General features: G+C 46.6%; 1 protein-coding gene across 4 annotated transcripts in view; it reads right to left on the minus strand.

The window, feature by feature from the left end:
- Nucleotides 1-20,876, minus strand: part of CNTNAP4 (contactin associated protein family member 4) — a 484,789-nt gene that overhangs the window by 203,051 nt on the left and 260,862 nt on the right. For 3 of the 4 annotated variants that reach the window (XM_068237691.1, XM_068237701.1, XM_068237708.1), the window contains 2 exons: nucleotides 19,240-19,383; nucleotides 16,618-16,879 (listed from right to left, as the gene is read on the minus strand). In XM_068237691.1, coding sequence (XP_068093792.1) covers nucleotides 16,618-16,879; nucleotides 19,240-19,383 — 406 coding nt within the window. The remainder of the gene's footprint in view (nucleotides 1-16,617; nucleotides 16,880-19,239; nucleotides 19,384-20,876) is intronic. The other variant, XM_068237714.1, reaches the window with a different exon arrangement.

The following is a 20,876-nucleotide window of genomic DNA, read 5'->3' on the forward strand; positions in this document are numbered from 1 at the left end:
ACATGTGTATCATCACACTTTAGTTTGACTTTCACCCATACATGTTCTGAAAGAAAGCCTTCTAGCAAAGACAGGCCATTTCATTTTGGAAATTGCATGAAAACAGATCTGTCAGTGTATTGTAGTGAGATTCTGAAACTGATCTAACATTGATTTCTCACCTGCCTCATTCATCTCTTTACTGTTTTATTTAAATGCATTTTGCTTTCATCTTTTTCCTGACTATAAAGTCCTCAGCTGTTTACTGCACAATGCTATTCCTCCCTGCTGATATCTGCTGCTAAAAGTACCGTATATACTCGGATACAAGTCGACCTCATGTATAAGTCGACCCCAATATTTGACCCTCTTAATCAGGAATTTATTAATTACTTAAATATAAGTCTGTACAGCAAAGTTAAGGGCTGTGTGGCCCTTCTAGCAGTGTGGCCCCTTTGTCCCCCTGGCTGTGTGGCCCCTCTAGTAGTGTGGCCTCTGTGTCCCACTGGCTGTGTGGCTTCTGTGTCCCCCTGGCTGTGTGGCTTCTGCTGTGCGGCCTCTGTTTCCCCTGGCTGTGTGGTCTCTGTGTCCCCCTGGCTATGTGGCTCATGCTGTGTGACCCCTGTGACCCCCTGGCTATGTGGCTCATGCTGTGTGGCCCCTGTGTCCTCCTGGCTGTGTGGCTCCTGCTGTGTGACCCATGTGGCCCCTGGCTATGTGGCTCATGCTGTGTGGCCCCTGTGTCCTCCTCGCTGTGTGGCTCCTGCTGTGAGGCCCTTGTGCCCCCTGCCTGTGCAGTCACTTGTGGGCAATAGCTATCCCCTGTCTCCCCTTCCTTCCCAGCAGTGTAAAGCAGACAGCTTGCTGAATAGCCCCCCTCCCTCCCACCACCATGCAAAGAGGCCTCTTCTCTCTATCCCCCCCCCCCCCCCTCTGTGTAATCTCTGAAGCAGAAGCCATCACTCACTGAGCTATCCCGGCCACTGTGCGGCCACATTTCCTATTGAATGATGCTGCTGGTGGTAAAATACTAAATATCTCCACTTCCACACATCATACACTCCTCAAATTTTCAGGGTAGAGAGGGGACCCCCAGAACAACCTCTATGCCAAATTGTAGCCCCCGAGACCCGCTGGTTCCCGAGATAGGTTTCTGTAATCTATCTCCTGAACCAGGGGGGCTCGGGGGCGGCAATTTAGCATAGAGGTCGTTCTGGGGGTCCCCTCCCTACCCTGAAAATTTGGGGAGTGTATGATGTGAGAGAGCGGCGATATTTAGCATTTTACCTCCAGCAGCATCATTAACTTCACACTGAGCATGCGTGCTACTCAGTGTGGAAGGGAGCTTCCGGGCAGCGCAATCAGACATTACACCGGGCTGTATGCAATAGCTACAGCTCCCGATGTCATGTGATACATGAAGTCACATGATATCGGGAGCCGTAGCTGTGAGCTCATGCACACACAGCCCAGCGTGAATACAGGGAGAAGAGAGTAAGCTGCGCTCGGATGGATTAGTCAGTTAAAGCTTCCACTTTAGCGATTACACGGGGGGGGGGGGGGGGGGGGGGAGACAAGAGGCTCCTTTGCTTGGTGATGGGAGGGAGGGGGATTTTCAGTAAGCTGTCTGCTTTGCATTTCAGGAAAGGGAAGAGAAAGAGGCACCTCCCCCAGTCCTGGCTATAAGTGGGGAAATTTTGGACTATCTCGAGTATAAGGCGACCCCCCAACTTTTATACTTTGAGTATCTTGAATTATAGCCGAGTATATACGCTAAGCCTGTAGAAAACTGGGCTGAGTACATTAAATGCAAGTACAGCTTAATATACTGGTGTGATATATGTTTGCAGTCTACATGTTTTTGTTCTTTATTCTGTCTGCCCTTTACTTTTGATCAGAAGTGATTTTCTATAGTTCTGCATTTAGGCGCATCAGTGTATACAGAATGTGAATCTGTGTCTGACTGTTTAAGCTCTTCTGGATGCAGCCTATTGAAATCTGTGCCCTGTTTGTGTCCTCCAATGCTGCCAGGACATAGATTCATCCACCCCTTGCAACCATGATCATGCAAACCCAACACTGGAGTTTCATCATGTCATTTGACAGCTAATATCTCTTGATACCGATCAGGACTCAGGAGCCATGCCAACTATTTCCTGATCACTTGTTTATTACGATCACCGGTGATTGTAGTGATCACTGAAGGCAGTTAAGTCACTCACCTCTCCCACTCACAGCTCTCTTCAGCAGCCAGCCTTGTACTCCCACAATTACCAGGTTACAGCTTGATGAAGTAATCAAGGTTAAACCCCAGGAACTTGCAGCAGTACCAGAGTAGCTGCTGTGATACACAGATGCGAGCTGCAATCATTGCTGGAATGGAAGATGTGGGTTAATACATACCATCACCCACCATGATTCCTGCAGATGATCTCTGCATATGGGAAACCACCAAGGAAACTATGGGGGACCACTAGACCACAAGGAAAACTGCAGGGGACCACTAGGCCTTCAGGGAAACAAAAGGGGACAACTAGAATACCAGGAAAATGTATGGGGAACACTAGACTACCAGAGATGGGGGTCCTAAGGTCAACTCAGGAAATGTAATGGAGAAACCATAATAATGGGGATACTGTGAAAACTATCACAGTGAAATATACATCTTAAGTATGCACACTTTTAATACCACACTTTATACAAAACAGTTATACAAATAAAATGTATTATTCTTGGTAGAAAATACTTCCCCAAAAAGAAAAAAAATACTATCATCAGCCCCCCCCTCCCCTACACACACACACACACACACACACACACGCACACGCACACGCACACGCACACACACACACACACACACTATATACAGTATATATCACTTAGGATTTATAAGTAGTGATAAAGTGATTTCTGGTTAAACAGGGACATACTGCACAAGCGCGGGCAATACTTGTGCCTGCGTCCTTCTGGTCCATAATTGTGTCAAAAAGTATTTTATTCACCAACCACGACTGGGTCATGACCGGAATTGTTTTTGGCACATACAGCTTTGGTACAACATATCAGTTTAACAGTAATAGCAGCTGTGGTAGAACATAGTAGTAAAACAGGTTAACAATGGAAGCTGCAGCAATGGCTGCAGCGCAAAGTAGGAAGAGGACCAAAACAGATTTACAATAAAAGCAATGAAGCAATAAAAACAGGTTAACACTAACGGCCTCCTAGTAGCAACAGCCTAAAGAGGAGGAAAGGGTTGAGTGGCTGCTGAAGGTGTGGGGAAGTTTTATAGATTGACAGCAGCAGTGAAAATGTGTTCATATGACTAGCTGTATTAGTTGAGATGGCCTGCAGTCTCCGTCCTGATGGGAGCCGCCTGAGGTAATGGAGACATGGACGGGAGGGGTCCTTGGCAATTCTCCTCACTCTGGAGAAAGCTACATGGGAAGTAAAATAAAATGTATATTTCATTATACATTTGTTTAGAAAAATGTATTGTCTTTCTTGGATCATGTTGTATACCATGTACCTTGCAACTTTCATGTCTATTAATGCTTTATGGCAATGCAAAAAGTGCACTTGTATAGTAAGTTGTCTCAATTTTCAGTTTTTTTATATAGTACTGCTTTATTCATAAACAGAAAAATATATTTGTTTGTAACCACTTGCCGACAGCCCACTACCAATTGGCGGCGGCAAAGTGGCACCCCCAGGGCCGCAGAACGCAGATCAGCGGCGGCACCTGGGGGACTAATTAGCCGGGGATCGCGCGCATAGATTAGCAGCACTGGCGGGTTGTTAACCCCCTGATCTGCCGCATACAAAGTGTATAATACACTTTGTAATGTATACAAAGTGTATTATACAGGCTGCCTCCTCCCCTGGTGGTCCCAGTGATCGAGGGACCACCAGGGAGGAGGCAGCTGTGCATGTAAAAACACACACACGCTGATCCTGTCCCCCTGCCCCCCTGATCGCCCACAGCACCCCTCAGACCCCCCCCCCCCCCGATCACCCCCTCAGACCACTGTTTGCACCCAATCACCCCCCTAATCACCCATCAATCACCCCCTGTCACTATCTGTCAATGCTATATTTTAGATTAGGTCCTAAACTGCCCCCTGGGGGCTCCTGATCACCACCCCATACCCTCAGATCTTCCCCAGACCCCCCCCCCCCCCCTGTGTACTGTATACATCTATTCTCCCCTGTAATCACCCATTGATCACCTGTCAATCACCTGTCAATCACCCCCTGTCACCACCTGTTACTGCCACCCATCAGATCAGACCCTAACCTGCACCTTGCAGGCACCTGATCACCCGCCCACACCCTCAGATAGCCCGCAGACCCGCCCTCAGATAACCTCCCAAGTACATTGTTTACATCTGTTCTCCCCTCTAATCACCCACCGATCACCCATCAATCACCCATCAATCACCCCCTGTCACCACCTGTCACTGCTACCCATCAGATCCTAATCGGCACCCAATTACCCTCCCACACCCTCAGATCGCCCTCAGACCCCCCCCCCCCCCTGATCACCTCCCCAGTGCATTATTTACATCTGTTCTCCCCTCTAATCAACCACTGATCACCCATCAATCACCCACTGTCACCACCTGTCACTGCTACCCATCATACCCATCAGATCAGACCCTCATCTACCCCCTGCGGGCACCCAATCACCCGCCCACACCCTCAGATCGCCCTCAGACCCCCCCCCCCCTGATCACCTCGCCAGTGCATTGCTTGCATCGATTTTCCCTCTAATCACACCCTGATCACCTATCAATCACCCCATCACCCCTGTCACCACCTGTCACTGCTAACCATTAGATCAGGCCCTTGGGGGCACCCAAACACCGCCCACACCCTCAGATCACCCTCAGACCCCCCCCCCCCCATCACCTCCTCAGTGCATTATTTGCATCTGTTCTCCCCTCTAATCACCTACTGGTCACCCATCAATCACCCCCTGTCACCACCTGTCACTGCTACCCATAATACCCATCAGATCAGACCCTCATCTGGCCCTTGCGGGCACCCAATCACCCGCCCACACCCTCAGATCACCCTCAGGCCCCCCAATCACCTCCCCAGTGCATTGATTGCATCTATTACCTCCTGTAATCACACCCTGAGACACCCATCAATAACCTCCTGTCACCACCTGTCACCCCCTAGCATACCTACCCATCAGATTAGGCCCTAATTTGCCCCGTGTGGGCTCCTGATCACTCGGCCAAACCTTCAGATCCCCCTCAGACCCCCTTCCGATCACCTCCCCAGTGCATTGATTGCATCTATTCTCCCCTCTAATCACCCCCTGAGACACCCATCAATCACCTCCTGTCACCACCTGTCACCCCTTAGCATTCCAACCCATCAGATCAAGCCCTAATCTGGCCCCTGTGGGCTTCTGATCACCCGGCCAAACCCTCACCTGTCCCACCGCAGTGACAGAATTTTTTTTTTGATCACTGCAAAAAACACTGTACAATAACTGTGGCGCTGTAGAGATCAGTTTTGATTTTTTTTTTATCAAAACTCAGTGACCACAGCTTTCTACTTCACAAGTACTCCCTTTTGCTAGGTAGGTGCTCTTTTTCCTGGGTAGTCTCAGAGGAATACCCCCTAAATTTAGCAGTCCACCATGGCAAAATAGGGGTATTGCGCTGAAGAGGCCGCCGAGATTCTGGCCCAGTGGGGTGAGTGCGATTGGGAAGCCTCATCCGATGAATCATCCGGGTCAGAATACAAACCGGTGAACAGCAGTGGCTCTCTGACCGATAGCAATGATGAGGTTGAGGTCCTGGCTAGAGCCAGGTGTATCACACCCCATGTCACTGGACCGCAGAATCCGACTCAAGGGCAGCAGAGAGGTGCTAGCACTAATCCGAGTTTTCTTGGTAAGGCATGCACCAGCAGCGTAGCATCTCCTTGACCTAGCACCAGTACTACCGTTGACCCTGGTGAAGTGGCGAGCACCAGCATGGTAGTAGAAACTGGTTCGGTGGCACGTGCATTAAGACCCGAGTCGCAGCCAACAGCAAAACGGGGGTGTACTACCCATAGTCTCCCAGAGGTGCTGGCAAATCCCAATTTACAATCCCCTGGTTCCGCCGCACCCATACTGCCCCCTTTCACCGCCCAGTCTGGAGTCCAGGTGGAGACAGATAATCTAGGATTGGCCCTAGACTTTTTTCATCTGTTCTGCACCATGGATCTCTACGACTTAATTGTGGCTGAGACCAACCATTATGCCACACAATACGCAACCACCAATCTGAGAAGCTACCATGCCCAGCCTTTTCAGTGGAAACCATTCCAAGTTTCCAAACTTAACATTTTTTTGGACCTTCTCCTTAACATGGGTCTAGTCAAAAAGAATATATTGCGGTCTTATTGGTCTATGCACCCAATACATCACAAGCCCGTGTTCTCTGCTGCCATGTCCAGGTCACGATTTGAGAACATCCTGAGCTTCTTGCACTTCAGTGCCAATACAACATCTAAGAGGCCACCCTGCTTATGACCGGGTCCACAAAATTCGGCCCCTCATAGACCACCTGTCATGAAAATTTGCAGATGCTTATACCCCTGAACATTTTGAGGCATTTGGTTTCCAGACTACTCCTCACGGTTTTGGGCCCCTAAAATGCCAGGGCAGTATAGGAATAGAGTTGGGCCGAACCTCCGATTTTAGGTTCGCGAACCGGGTTCGCGAACTTCCGCGGAAGGTTCGGTTCGCGTTAAAGTTTGCGAACCGCAATAGACTTCAATAGGGATGCGAACTTTGAAAAAAAAAATTATGCTGGCCACAAAAGTGATGGAAAAGATGTTTCAAGGGGTCTAACACCTGAAGGGGGGCATGGCGGGGTGGGATACACGCCGAAAGTCCCCGGGAAAAATCTGGATTTGACGCAAAGCAGCGTTTTAAGGGCAGAAATCACATTGAATGCTAAATGACAGGCCTAAAGTGCTTTAAAACATCTTGCATGTGTATACATCAATCAGGTAGTGTAATTAAGGTACTGCTTCACACTGACACACCAAACTCACCGTGTAACGCACCGCAAACAGCTGTTTGTGTAGTGACGGCCGTGCTGGACTGGTGCGCACCATGGCGAGAGTGCAGGTTTTGGTGGCTTTACAGCCCATATGGTCGCCTGGCTGATGTAGCTGAATGACAGAACAGTGACTGTCCAGCTGATCAAATTTGGTCTGACCACAATGAAGCAACGACCTTATTATCTTTTGTGTGCCCCACGAGACACTCATCTAGGCGCCGGTCATTGCTTCATTGTGATACGCAAGCCCCTTCATCACGACAAGGTAATGATCACGAAGGGGAATGGGCGCATGTACATGCCTTTTCCTTTGTTGTTGCAGCTGCCCGCAGTGCAGCCAGAAAAATTAGGCAGTCATGTACACGCACCAGAAAAATCATTACAGCGGCCGCTGCTAGCAGCGGCCTAAAAAATTCAGCAATCCGCCTGGAGTCCCGGACCCTGTTGGTGGTGGCGGAGAAGGTAGTCAAGCGGCCTGCAGGCAGACATGCTGTGTGGAGGGACTGGGAGCGACTTAGTCTTCTTGGGGCAGGCCAGGCAGCCAGTCACACGGCGTGCAGGCAGAGATGCTGTGTGTGCGGGGACTGACTTAGTCTTGGGGCGAGCAGCAGCCCTCCGGGATCCATGCCTCATTCATTTTGATAAAGGTGAGGTACTTAACACTTTTGTGACTTAGGCGACTTCTCTTCTCAGTGACAATGCCTCCAGCTGCGCTGAAGGTCCTTTCTGACAGGACGCTTGTGGCAGGGCAGGAGAGAAGTTGGATGGCAAATTGGGACAGCTCTGGCCACAGGTCAAGCCTGCGCACCCAGTAGTTCAAGGGTTCCTCATCGCTGTTCACAGCAGTGTCTACATCCACACTTAAGGCCAGGTAGTCGGCTACCTGCCGTTCCAGGCGTTGGTGGAGGGTGGATCCGGAAGGGCTATGGCGAGGCGTTGGACTAAAGAACGTCCGCATGTCCGACATCACCATGAGATCGCTGGAGCGTCCTGTCTTTGACTGCGTGGACACGGGAGGAGGATTAGTGGCAGTGGTACCTTGCTGGCGTTGTGCTGTCACATCACCCTTAAAGGCATTGTAAAGCATAGTTGACAGCTGGTTCTGCATGTGCTGCATCCTTTCCACCTTCAGGTGAGTTGGTAACAGGTCCGCCACTTTGTGCCTGTACCGAGGGTCTAGTAGTGTGGCCACCCAGTACAGCTCATTCCCCTTAAGGTTTTTTATACGGGGGTCCTTCAACAGGCAGGACAGCATAAAAGACGACATCTGCACAAAGTCGGATCCAGTACCCTCCATCTCCTCTTGCTCTTCCTCAGTGACGTCACGTAAGTCAACCTCCTCCCCCCAGCCGCGAACAATACCACGGGAAGGTTGAGCAGCACAAGCCCCCGGCGACGCCTGCTGCGGGTGTTCTCCTGCCGCCGTCCCCTCCTCCTCCCCCAAAGAAACACCTTGCTCATCATCCTCTGAGTCTGACTCATCTTCTGCACACGACTTCTCTTCTTCCTCCTCCTCCCCCCTCTGTGCTGCCGCAGGTGTTGAGGAAACAGCTGGGTCTGATAAAAATTGGTCCCATGCCTGTTCCTGCCGTAACGGTTCCTGGTCACACTCATTCGCAGCTTCATCCGCCACTCTATGCACAGCACGCTCCAAGAAGTAAGCGTAGGGAATTAAGTCGCTGATGGTGCTCTCACTGCGGCTCACCAGGTTGGTCACCTCCTCAAACGGCCGCATGAGCCTGCATGCATTTTTCATCAGTGTCCAGTTGTCGGGCCAGAACATCCCCATCTTCCCAGACTGTTTCATTCTACTGTAATTGTAGAGGTAGTGGGTGACGGCTTTCTTCTGTTCTAGCAGGCGGGAGAACATGAGCAGGGTCGAATTCCAGCAAGTCGGGCTATCGCAAATGAGGCGTCTCACCGGCATGTTGTTTTTCCGCTGAATTTCCGCAAAGCGTGCCATGGCTGTGTAAGACTGCCTCAAATGCCCACAGACCTTCCTGGCCTGCTTCAGGACATCCGCTAAGCCAGGGTACTTTGCCACAAATCTTTGAACAACTACATTCATGACATGTGCCATGCAGGGTATGTGTGTCAGCTCAGTGGCGTAGCTACAGACCTCAGGGCCCCAATGCAAAATTTTGATTTGGGCCCCGGGGATGGGGGTACACATACACAATCGGGGTTGGGGGATGGCAGCCAGGTGGCGGTGGCGCTTAGATGATTTCATATCGCTGTACAGTGTGTGGGCAGTTAATAGATCCCTCTGATCAGATTCGATCAAATAGGGATCTATCTGATAACTAATCTAGTGACATCAAGAAAATTATGGGTACTTTAAGCGCATATACTATGAAGTGACACATTTTCCCGACATGCACAGCACACATAGTAGACAGTGAGTGATGCCTCTTGTTGTTAGCAGTCTGCTCTATCTGACATTATTGTTTGCTTGTGGCAGACACTTGACACCTCCAGAGATCAGGAATTCCTGGTATGTGGGTGTCTCTTTAGGTCCTGTGAACAACTTCTTTTCTTGCAATCAGCTTACTACACAGCTCAGGGATTATGACACACAACAATACAGCAGCAGCAGCTCGCTCCACTCAGGATCAGCGGGCAGCGGGAATAGCAAGAGGAGAGTGGAAGCACAGCACATGGAGGTCTGAAGGACAGAGACTGACACTCTGCCAGCATGCACACACAGCCCTGGAAGTGCTATGCTGCGGGACCATCACACGCAGCTAACAAGAGAAGAAGGGAGAGACTGAGAGCCGAGAACAGGAGGAAGCTCCGGCAGAGGGGAGGTGCCACAAGAAACCCAGCATTTTAATAGGCTGCCTGGTGATCTCAGCAAGAGGAAAGGAGGCGGAATTATATCTGCTCTGCACGCTCAGCTGTAACGTGAGTTCTAATTTGCTGCGCTCCCAGCGTGATGCGGTGCAAGCGTCCGGACCACACACACATTGCTCACTGTATTGAGACACGCACGGGCCCCTGGGGGCCACGGGCCTGGTCGCGCATGCGACCGCCGCGACCACGGGCCCTACGCCACTGTGTCAGCTTCCCCATATGCAAAGCAGCAAGCAGATTGCTGCCGTTGTCGCACACCACGTTGCCTATCTCCAGGTGGTGCGGGGTCAGCCACTCATCCACCTGTTTCTTAAGAGCAGCCAGGAGAGCTGCTCCAGTGTGACTCTCCGCTTTGAGACAAGACATGTCTAAGATGGCGTGACACCGTCGTACCTGGCATGCAGCATAGGCCCTGCGGAGCTGGGGCTGTGTAGCTGGAGAGGAGAACTGCCACTCAGCCAAGGAGGAGGAGGACAGCGAAGAGCATGTAGCAGAAGGAGAGGAGGTGGCAGGAGGCCTGCCTGCAAGCCGTGGAGGTGTCACAATTTGGTCCGCTGCGCCCTGCTTGCCATCGTTCACCACCAGGTTGACCCAATGGGCTGTGTACGTAATGTAGCGGCCTTGCCCGTGCTTGGCAGACCAGGCATCCGTGGTCAGGTGTACCCTTGACCCAACGCTCTTCGCAAGAGATGACACCACTTGCCTCTCAACTTCACGGTGCAGTTGGGGTATGGCCTTTCTTGAAAAATAAGTGCGGCCTGGCATCTTCCACTGCGGTGTTCCGATGGCCACAAATTTACGGAAGGCCTCAGAGTCCACCAGCCGGTATGGTAACAGCTGGCGAGCTAACAGTTCCGCCACGCCAGCTGTCAGACGCCGGGCAAGGGGGTGACTGGCCGAAATTGGCTTCTTCCGCTCAAACATTTCCTTCACGGACACCTGACTGCTGCTGTGGGCAGAGGAGCAGGAACCGCTCAAGGGCAAAGGCGGAGTGGAGGAGGGTGCCTGTGAAGGTGGAAGGGAGAAAGCGGCAGAAGCAGATGATGCACCTGAAGGAGGAAGAGGAGAAGAAGGGTGACTTTTCTTTTGTGTGCTGCTGCTGCTTTTGCTCAGGTGGCCATCCCATTGCTGTTTGTGCCTTTTCTCCAGGTGCCTTTGTAAGGCACTTGTCCCTACGTGAGTGTTGGCCTTTCCACGGCTCAATTTTTATTGGCAGAGCGAACAGATGGCTTTGCTCCGATCTGAGGCACACACATTAAAAAATTTCCACACCGCTGAGCCACCCTGGGATGTGGGCACTATGGGGACCTCAGCAGCTGATGCTGAAGGGCAAGTTGGCTGGCTGTACATAGGTGGCGATACATGGTGCCGGACACTGCCACCAGCTGTTTCTGACGAAGAGCTGCCCCAGCTTCTTTCAGCAACTTCTCTCCTCCTACTACTCTCTGACTCCCCCTCTGAACTGTCCCCCTCTTCATCTCCTCTATTGGGAACATACAGAGGATCCATATCATCGTCATCATCGTAATCATCCTGCCCAGCTTCGCTTGCCTCAGACAAATCCAAACATGCACCATCAGTAGGTCCTTCATCCTCCTTACACGTTACATCCATAGTGTTGCCGCGTAACTCAGACATATGAGCTGGTGAAAATTCATCTGGCTGTAACAACAATGGCTGTGCATCAGTGATTTCAACACTAAATAATTCTTGCGAAGTGTCAAATGCAGCGGAAGTGGTGCTAGTAGTAGCGCTGGTGGCTGAGCAAGATGAGGTGTTCTGTGTCGCTAAATACTCAACCACTTCCTGACAATCTTGGGAGGTGATGGGACGTGCCTTCTTCCGAGCACTGTACTGTGGGCCAGGTCCACACGAAATTACATTTACACGACCTCGCGCAGACCTGCCGGGTGGCCTTCCTCTGGCTCTGGCACTTCCTCTTCCTCTACCTGTTTTGTCCATATTGGGTATGCACGGAGTGGTATATCACACTGCGTGCACTCACGTAGGTAGGTGGGTTCACTTAACTGCACAGGTATGCGCACTGATGCGGTGGGTTCACTGAACAGAACAGGTATACAGTGGCGGGTTCACAGAACAGGTATGCAGTGGCAGGTTCACTGAACAGAACAGGTATGCAGTGGCGGGTTCACTGAACAGAACAGGTATGCAGTGGTGGGTTCACAGAACAGGTATGCAGTGGCAGGTTCACTGAACAGAACAGGTATGCAGTGGCGGGTTCACTGAACAGGTATACAGTGGCGGGTTCACAGAACAGAACAGGTATACAGTGGCAGGTTCACTGAACACAACAGGTATGCAGTGGCGGGTTCACTGAACAGTACAGGTATACAGTGGCGGGTTCACAGAACAGGTATGCAGTGGCAGGTTCACTGAACAGAACAGGTATGCAGTGGCGGGTTCACTGAACAGTACAGGTATACAGTGGCGGGTTCACAGAACAGGTATGCAGTGGCAGGTTCACTGAACAGAACAGGTATGCAGTGGCGGGTTCACTGAACACAACAGGTATGCAGTGGCGGGTTCACTGAACAGTACAGGTATGCAGTGGCGGGTTCACTGAACAGTACAGGTATACAGTGGCAGGTTCACTGAACACAACAGGTATGCAGTGGCGGGTTCACTGAACAGTACAGGTATACAGTGGCGGGTTCACAGAACAGGTATGCAGTGGCGGGTTCACTGAACAGTACAGGTATGCAGTGGTGGGTTCACTGAACAGTACAGGTATAAAGTGGCAGGTTCACTGAACACAACAGGTATGCAGTGGCGGGTTCACTGAACAGTACAGGTATACAGTGGCGGGTTCACAGAACAGGTATGCAGTGGCAGGTTCACTGAACAGAACAGTTATGCAGTGGCGGGTTCACTGAACAGTACAGGTATACAGTGGCGGGTTCACTGAACAGGTATGCAGTGGCAGGTTCACTGAACAGAACAGGTATGCAGTGGCGGGTTCACTGAACAGAACAGGTATGCAGTGGCGGGTTCACTGAACAGAACAGGTATACAGTGGCCGGTTCACAGAACAGGTATGCAGTGGCAGGTTCACTGAACAGAGAAGGTATACAGTGGCGGGTTCACTGAACAGAACAGGTATACAGTGGCAGGTTCACTGAACACAACAGGTATGCAGTGGCAGGTTCACTGAACAGTACAGGTATACAGTGGCGGGTTCACAGAACAGGTATGCAGTGGCAGGTTCACTGAACAGAACAGGTATGCAGTGGCGGGTTCACTGAACACAACAGGTATGCAGTGGCGGGTTCACTGAACAGTACACGTATGCAGTGGTGGGTTCACTGAACAGTACAGGTATAAAGTGGCAGGTTCACTGAACACAACAGGTATGCAGTGGCGGGTTCACTGAACAGTACAGGTATACAGTGGCGGGTTCACAGAACAGGTATGCAGTGGCAGGTTCACTGAACAGAACAGTTATGCAGTGGCGGGTTCACTGAACAGTACAGGTATACAGTGGCGGGTTCACTGAACAGGTATGCAGTGGCAGGTTCACTGAACAGAACAGGTATGCAGTGGCGGGTTCACTGAACAGAACAGGTATGCAGTGGCGGGTTCACTGAACAGAACAGGTATACAGTGGCCGGTTCACAGAACAGGTATGCAGTGGCAGGTTCACTGAACAGAGAAGGTATACAGTGGCGGGTTCACTGAACAGAACAGGTATACAGTGGCAGGTTCACTGAACACAACAGGTATGCAGTGGCAGGTTCACTGAACAGTACAGGTATACAGTGGCGGGTTCACAGAACAGGTATGCAGTGGCAGGTTCACTGAACAGAACAGGTATGCAGTGGCGGGTTCACTGAACACAACAGGTATGCAGTGGCGGGTTCACTGAACAGTACACGTATGCAGTGGTGGGTTCACTGAACAGTACAGGTATAAAGTGGCAGGTTCACTGAACACAACAGGTATGCAGTGGCGGGTTCACTGAACAGTACAGGTATACAGTGGCGGGTTCACTGAACAGGTATGCAGTGGCAGGTTCACTGAACAGAACAGGTATGCAGTGGTGGGTTCACTGAACAGAACAGGTATGCAGTGGCGGGTTCACTGAACAGAACAGGTATACAGTGGCAGGTTCACTGAACACAACAGGTATGCAGTGGCGGGTTCACTGAACAGTACAGGTATACAGTGGCGGGTTCACAGAACAGGTATGCAGTGGCAGGTTCACTGAACAGAACAGGTATGCAGTGGCGGGTTCACTGAACAGTACAGGTATACAGTGGCGGATTCACAGAACAGGTATGCAGTGGCAGGTTCACTGAACAGAACAGGTATGCAGTGGCGGGTTCACTGAACACAACAGGTATGCAGTGGCGGGTTCACTGAACAGAACCGGTATACAGTAGCGGCTCCACTGAACAGAACAGGTATGCAGTGGCAGGTTCACTGAACAGTACAGGTATACAGTGGCGGGTTCACTGAACAGAACAGGTATACAGTAGCGGGTCCACTGAACAGAACAGGTATGCAGTGGTGGGTTCACTGAACAGTACAGGTATACAGTGGCAGGTTCACAGAACAGGTATGCAGTGGCAGGTTCACTGAACAGAACAGGTATGCAGTGGCGGGTTCACTGAACAGGTATACAGTGGCGTGTTCACTGAACAGAACAGGTATACAGTGGCGGGTCCACTGAACAGAACAGGTATGCAGTGGCGGGTTCACAGAACAGGTATGCAGTGGCAGGTTCACTGAACACAACAGGTATGCAGTGGCGGGTTCACTGAACAGGTATACAGTGGCGGGTCCACTGAACAGAACAGGTATGCAGTGGCAGGTTCACTGAACACAACAGGTATGCAGTGGTGGGTTTACAGAACAGGTATGCAGTGGTGGGTTCACAGAACAGGTATGCAGTGGTGGGTTCACAGAACAGGTATGCAGTGGCAGGTTCACTGAACAGGTATGCAGTGGTGGGTTCACTGAACAGGTATGCAGTGGTGGGTTCACTGAACAGGTATGCAGTGGTGGGTTCACAGTACAGGTATGCAGTGGTGGGTTCACAGAACAGGTATGCAGCCAGGAACAAGCTAAGCCTAACTAATCTTTCCCTATGAGAGACAGTCTGCAGCAGCTCGCCCTACTCTCACTAATGCAGGCACACGAGTGACCGTAATGGCCGCCGCTGCCTGCCTTATATAAGGGGGGTGGGGCTCCAGGGGCTAGTGTAGCCTAATTGGCTACACTGGGCCTGCTGACTGTGATGTAGAGGGTCAAAGTTGACCCTCCATGTGCATTATGGGGCGAACCGAACTTCCGCAAAGGTTCGCCTGCGGGACGTGAACGCGAACCACGGAAGTTCGCATGGAACCGTTCGCAGGCGAACCGTTCGGCCCAACTCTATATAGGAACCCCAAAAGTGACACCATTTTAGAAAGAAGACACCCCAAGGTATTCCGTTAGGTGTAAGATGAGTTCATAGATGTTTTTATTTTTTGTCACAAGTTAGTGGAAATTGACACTTTGTGAAAAAACAAAACAATAAAAATCAATTTCCGCTAACTTGTGACAAAAAGTAAAATCTTCTATGAACTCACCATACTCCTAACGGAATACCTTGGGGTGTTGTCTTTCTAAAATGGGGTCACTTGTGGTATCGCCATACTCAGGAGAAGTAGTATAATGTGTTTTGGGGTGTATTTTTACACATACCCATGCTGGGTGGGAGAAATATGTCTGTAAATGGACAATTGTGTGTAAAAAAAAAATCAAAAAATTTTCATTTACAGAGATATTTCTCCCACTCAGCATGGGTATGTGTAAAAATACACCCCAAAACACATTATGCTACTTGTTCACAGAGGTGCTCACACGCTTTATGGACCTGAACCAGTTTTATATGCTCCTCTACTGCCTGATGAAGCAGGACTGTTGACCGCGAAACGCGTTGCGATTTTATGGAGCTGTGAATAAATTGTTTATTTTTTACTCTGCATTTGAGTATATGTCCACAACCAGAGGGAGGTAAGTCCACTCCCCATGCTAACTATTCCCATTCCACCGCTACACATTTATTAATTTTCTTATATACTAAAGCAAATCACAATTGAATATCAATAACAAAGTGATGAATATACATTTACCTGTGCTTATTGTATTTGATTACAATAGCACAGCAAAAAGTGGCTTTTTTATTTGCAAAATTGTTATGATTGTAATATAAACAATTAAAATTACATACTCAATGGCCTTTTACTTGTACATGTGAATTAATTTGGATGTTGAAATTGGTGCTCTGGGTGTCCTAATCACTGTTTAATAAAAAGAATCAAAGTAAATGATACCTTTGGCCAGAGCTACTGGCTAATTATATTATATTAATTATATTAGCAGTTGGTAAACATAAAATTCCATGACATAGGGTTGCAACAGAGGTAAACAATGGCCCCTTAGCAGAAGTATTTGCTTTTAAGAGAAAGCAATTACTGAAAGTAATGCAGCTATGGAATTTTACTCATCTCTTACATGCTCTTCTTATCATCACTAAACATCATACTAGGCTACAGATACTGCAAAAACATCCACAGAGACACTGGAAGAAAAATATTGACTTATTATATTATTGCTTTGTAAGTAGTGCACTGCTGTAATAAAACACATTTATGAGAAGCAAACTTGTTGAATCACAGGTTAGTTGTGGTTGTAATCATATGATGCTTACCAGTACTTGTGTTTGAATACAATTTTTCATTTTTAAAAAGGCTCATTTTGAGTTTTCCTTCACTTAGATCCATCGCAAATGTAAATGGAGCCGAGCTGAGCTTGGTGGAAAATAGGGTGCCTTCTTTGTTCCATGTCCGGAAATTAAAAGAGACTGTGACCTCTTCTTGCCTTAGTAATCCAGGCAACAGCAAATAGCTATTTGTATTTAGAAATGTAACTGGGACAACAGGCATCTCTTGACATGAAAATGAAACATTTCCCTAGTAAATATGAAAAAAAAAAGATATAAAAAAATATATATAAAAGAAAAGAAAAAAAATATAGCATCAAACAATAACACTAGAAAGTATGGAAGACGCTTACAAAATAGGTCAATGCTTTCTGAGCTTTTTCAGGGAATCACTAACGAAGCAGGAGTTCCAGATTTATAGATATATCTATATAGTACAGTATCAGAGCTAATTTAAGCAGGCCATTACTGTATATAAATTAATGAATACAATTGCTTAAGTTTACAGAATTGATTTATAAATTATTTAGTCAGTGTTTTCACAATGGAAAACTTTACTTCGCCCTTGATTGACATTCTAAAAGTTTATCACAGATGCTGACATGCTTACGGCTGGCAAGGTGAATTGCCATGGAATGTTTGTTTTGTCATTTGGGAAGGACTTTTTTGATCAAGATCAGTCCTCAAAAGGACTACTGGGGGGTCCCTAGGTGGTGAACTGAAAGTAGCAGAGCACCTAGGAAGCAGCTACACAGCACAATATCAAACAAACAGCCTATCTCTCACTGTCCTTCTATCTGCAGCAGCAGTACCTCTCTCTACACTGACTAATGCAAAATGAAGATGGCTGCTGGGATCATGCATTTTTAAAGGTGGGGGAGTAGCCCAGGTGGTGATCAGGGAAAGTATAGGGACAGCACAAACACAGAAGTAGTGCATGTTCACTGGGAACCATTCGCAAATGCATTCTGCCATCTCTAATGCTGTGTATCACCCAGGGATGTGTGAGTGTACTCTGCAATCATAATTGCTCCTAAATAAACAAAGGCACTCTACGACTATAAAAATTGCTGCGTTCAATACTGGTATTTACATACATGAGGGGGTGAGTAAATCCTTACTTTTACTGGCTAGATCCACAACCAAATCCAGGGCAGCCGAGATTCATTAAATTGAAGTGCTTACTGTGTCACAGTGGCATAGTGGATAGCACTAAAATCAATGGTTTGAATCTCGATCAGGATGCTATCGGCATGACGTTGATAAGTGCTTTCCATGTTTGACTAATTTACCTCTAGGCACTCAAACTATGACTTTTATTCAATTAACTTTTTCTCCTAAGTTTTCTCCTAGGTGATAATTTATCATCTTTTGTTTAAAATAACTTTTTCCATACTCTGAAATGGTAAAAGTACCAAAAATAGGTAAAAAATACTGTCAAAATATTCTGAGTATTTTCTTGTTTGTTGGTAGCTTAAAAGCCATGTTATTGATAAGGTGTAAAATATCACCTATGCGAAAACGTAGGAGAAAAAAGTGAATTGAATAAGAGCCTTGGGGCCATATGCAATTCACTTTTTCACCTGAGTTTTCTCCAAGGTCATATTTTCACAACTTGGAAATAAAACGCCTGTTAAACCCCTAGCAAGCAAACAAATGCTCAAAATAATTTTGACAATACCTTTCCACCTACTTTTTGGTACTTTTTCCATTGCAAAGTCCTAAAAAGTGTTTTTAAATTGAAGATGAAAATTTATCTTCTAGGTGAATTGCATATTACCCTTTGACTCTAGTAGGGACTGCATTTTGAGAATTCTTCTGACAGAAAGGTAATGTAATTTATTATTTAAAAGCACTGCAGAAAATGTCAGCACATACATGCAAAATAATAATGCATTGAGTGTGTGAAAATGACATAAAATGGCTAAAAATAACGTTTCGTTTTACAAAGGTTTTTGATGATGGGTCTAGCATGACAAAGTGCCTGAAATGCACAATTTTGGATATTGCCGCACCAGACCCTGAAACAAAGTGAATAATACCTTTACAACCTCTCACCAAAAGGTCTGTATACTAGCAAAGTCTCCTGAATTGTGGCAGTCAGTCCACATTTAGGGCACTGGGAGATGATGTGCCTGATAGCAATTTTTAATAAATCGAGGCAAGTCTTGTTGATCTATAATGATCTCTGGCCCAGCAGTGCCTTACTAACTAAATACAGTGTATTGTAAAATATTGATGTAATCAGCCTTAATTACCAAAGTATTTGCACTTCTAGTAATTACTATTGGGACTCATGTATCCCCACTACACTAAATATCCAGGTTATATCAGTGTGACACTGATGCAACAGAATCAAATACGTGACACTGGAAGCTACAAAGGAAGTAGTTATGTCACCTCACTAGCCATGTAGGAAATTACACATAAACATAAATGAATGGCTGTACTAACCTTTTAATAAAACCATTTCTTTTTGGAAATAAATGTATTTATACTTCCTTATGCAAGACAAATTATACTTTAATTTTTTCTTACTAAGAGGTTTTGAAAAAAGTTGACTATGTGAAAATCATAATGATTCTAATCCCAATAATAACTTAACCTTACCTCAATGTAAATCTGAACTTTATGTCTCTTTGCCAAGTCGATAATGTTCAAGCCATTGTAATAAAGGTTCTCAAAACAGCCATGAAAATTCTTCTGCTGGGAAGATGCTGATTTTCCTTGTGACGCGATACCTCCAAAGCTAAGCTTAGAAAGAAAAGAAAAATCAATATAGCCATTAAGTCAGTTTCTATGGAGTGTTACAGGATGTTGCAGTTGCATCCTTAATTGAGCATTTAATTGCACAAATCCATTTCAGGTTATCCTTCTATTTAACACACATTTGCCATTTCCAAAATTATTTTTCTATTTTGTTTTTTGATTATAACTACTTCAACCACACGATCAACATTTCGAAATTAGGCATTTTCTTCTGTTACATTTTGGCATAATTCTACCATCTGCTGCTACAGAACTTATTCTATCCGGTTTCATAAACAGTACAATGTAACCTATATGACAAAAGATCAAATGAGGTTTTACTATTTGAAAGGTTAAGTTGGATTTGTATCATAATTAACAAAGTGCAAAAAGAAAGTGGCATTATTAATTATTACATTACTTTCCATAAACAAACTTATTTGTCAACAGCGACATCATTTTCACCGGAACACATGCATAGTACTAGTTACCGAAAAATGATTCAATATCTCCTCTTTTGCAAAGTACCTTTGTACCAATGTTGACTGCACATCTTCATCACATCCAACTGGACTATCATAACACCCAACGTTGTTGTCTACTAAAAAACTATTTGGCAACATTACTTGCAAGGCCAAACTATGCTATTCAACTCATTTACTTCTTATTCCTCTAATACTGTACTGTACAGACCATTTACTGGAAGACATGAAAGCACAGAACCCACAGAACAGATATTCCCTTATGCCTTAATAAGCCAGATTTATACCAGAACTGCTTATTTATAGTGCACCTTTAGGTATTGTCTCTTGCTTATGCAGAAGTAACATTTGCAGAGACCATCAGTTTTATTTTATTTTTTTGTAGTTCTTTTTCAATAGAGGACCTTTGGGTTCCTTTACGCTCACCTTGGAACTATGTACAGTGAATTAATTTAAGGATTTACTGTATTTTAACATATACAAAATGTATACCAGCATAATTAACATAAAAATGTGTATCCTGAATTATGTATTACATTCTACGATATGTCATTATGATTGATCTGTAAGGTAGGCTTAAATTCCTACTTGGAGGGCTGCTACATATATAGTATATTATTACATATTTTCACTTTGCAGCAATAAAAAAATAAGTGATGGTATTATTTTATTTGAGCACTTAAAAAATGTTCAAGTATGCATGTTTCTACCTATCACCTCAGTTGGAAATGAATGTTCTTTATATGGACACTTTGGGTTTCCTAGTGATTATGCATTATTATTTGGTTTTATAACCCCTGAACATTGCTGAACATGCCTTAATGAATACAATTGCATGTTAAGAATATATTTATATAATAAAAAAGTTGTGTTCCTATTTAATAAGTTAATAACAATGATCAAGGTTAAGCTGTAACATCAATTATAAGGTTTCTTGGCTAGTTCGTTTTGCCTGTAAAAATCCATAGTTAGAAAATTATACTTAAAGCGGAATATAACCCTGCATTTCAACTTTGC

This window comes from Hyperolius riggenbachi, chromosome 1 (assembly GCF_040937935.1).
Source record: "Hyperolius riggenbachi isolate aHypRig1 chromosome 1, aHypRig1.pri, whole genome shotgun sequence".
In the NCBI taxonomy this organism is placed as follows: Eukaryota; Metazoa; Chordata; class Amphibia; order Anura; family Hyperoliidae; genus Hyperolius; species Hyperolius riggenbachi.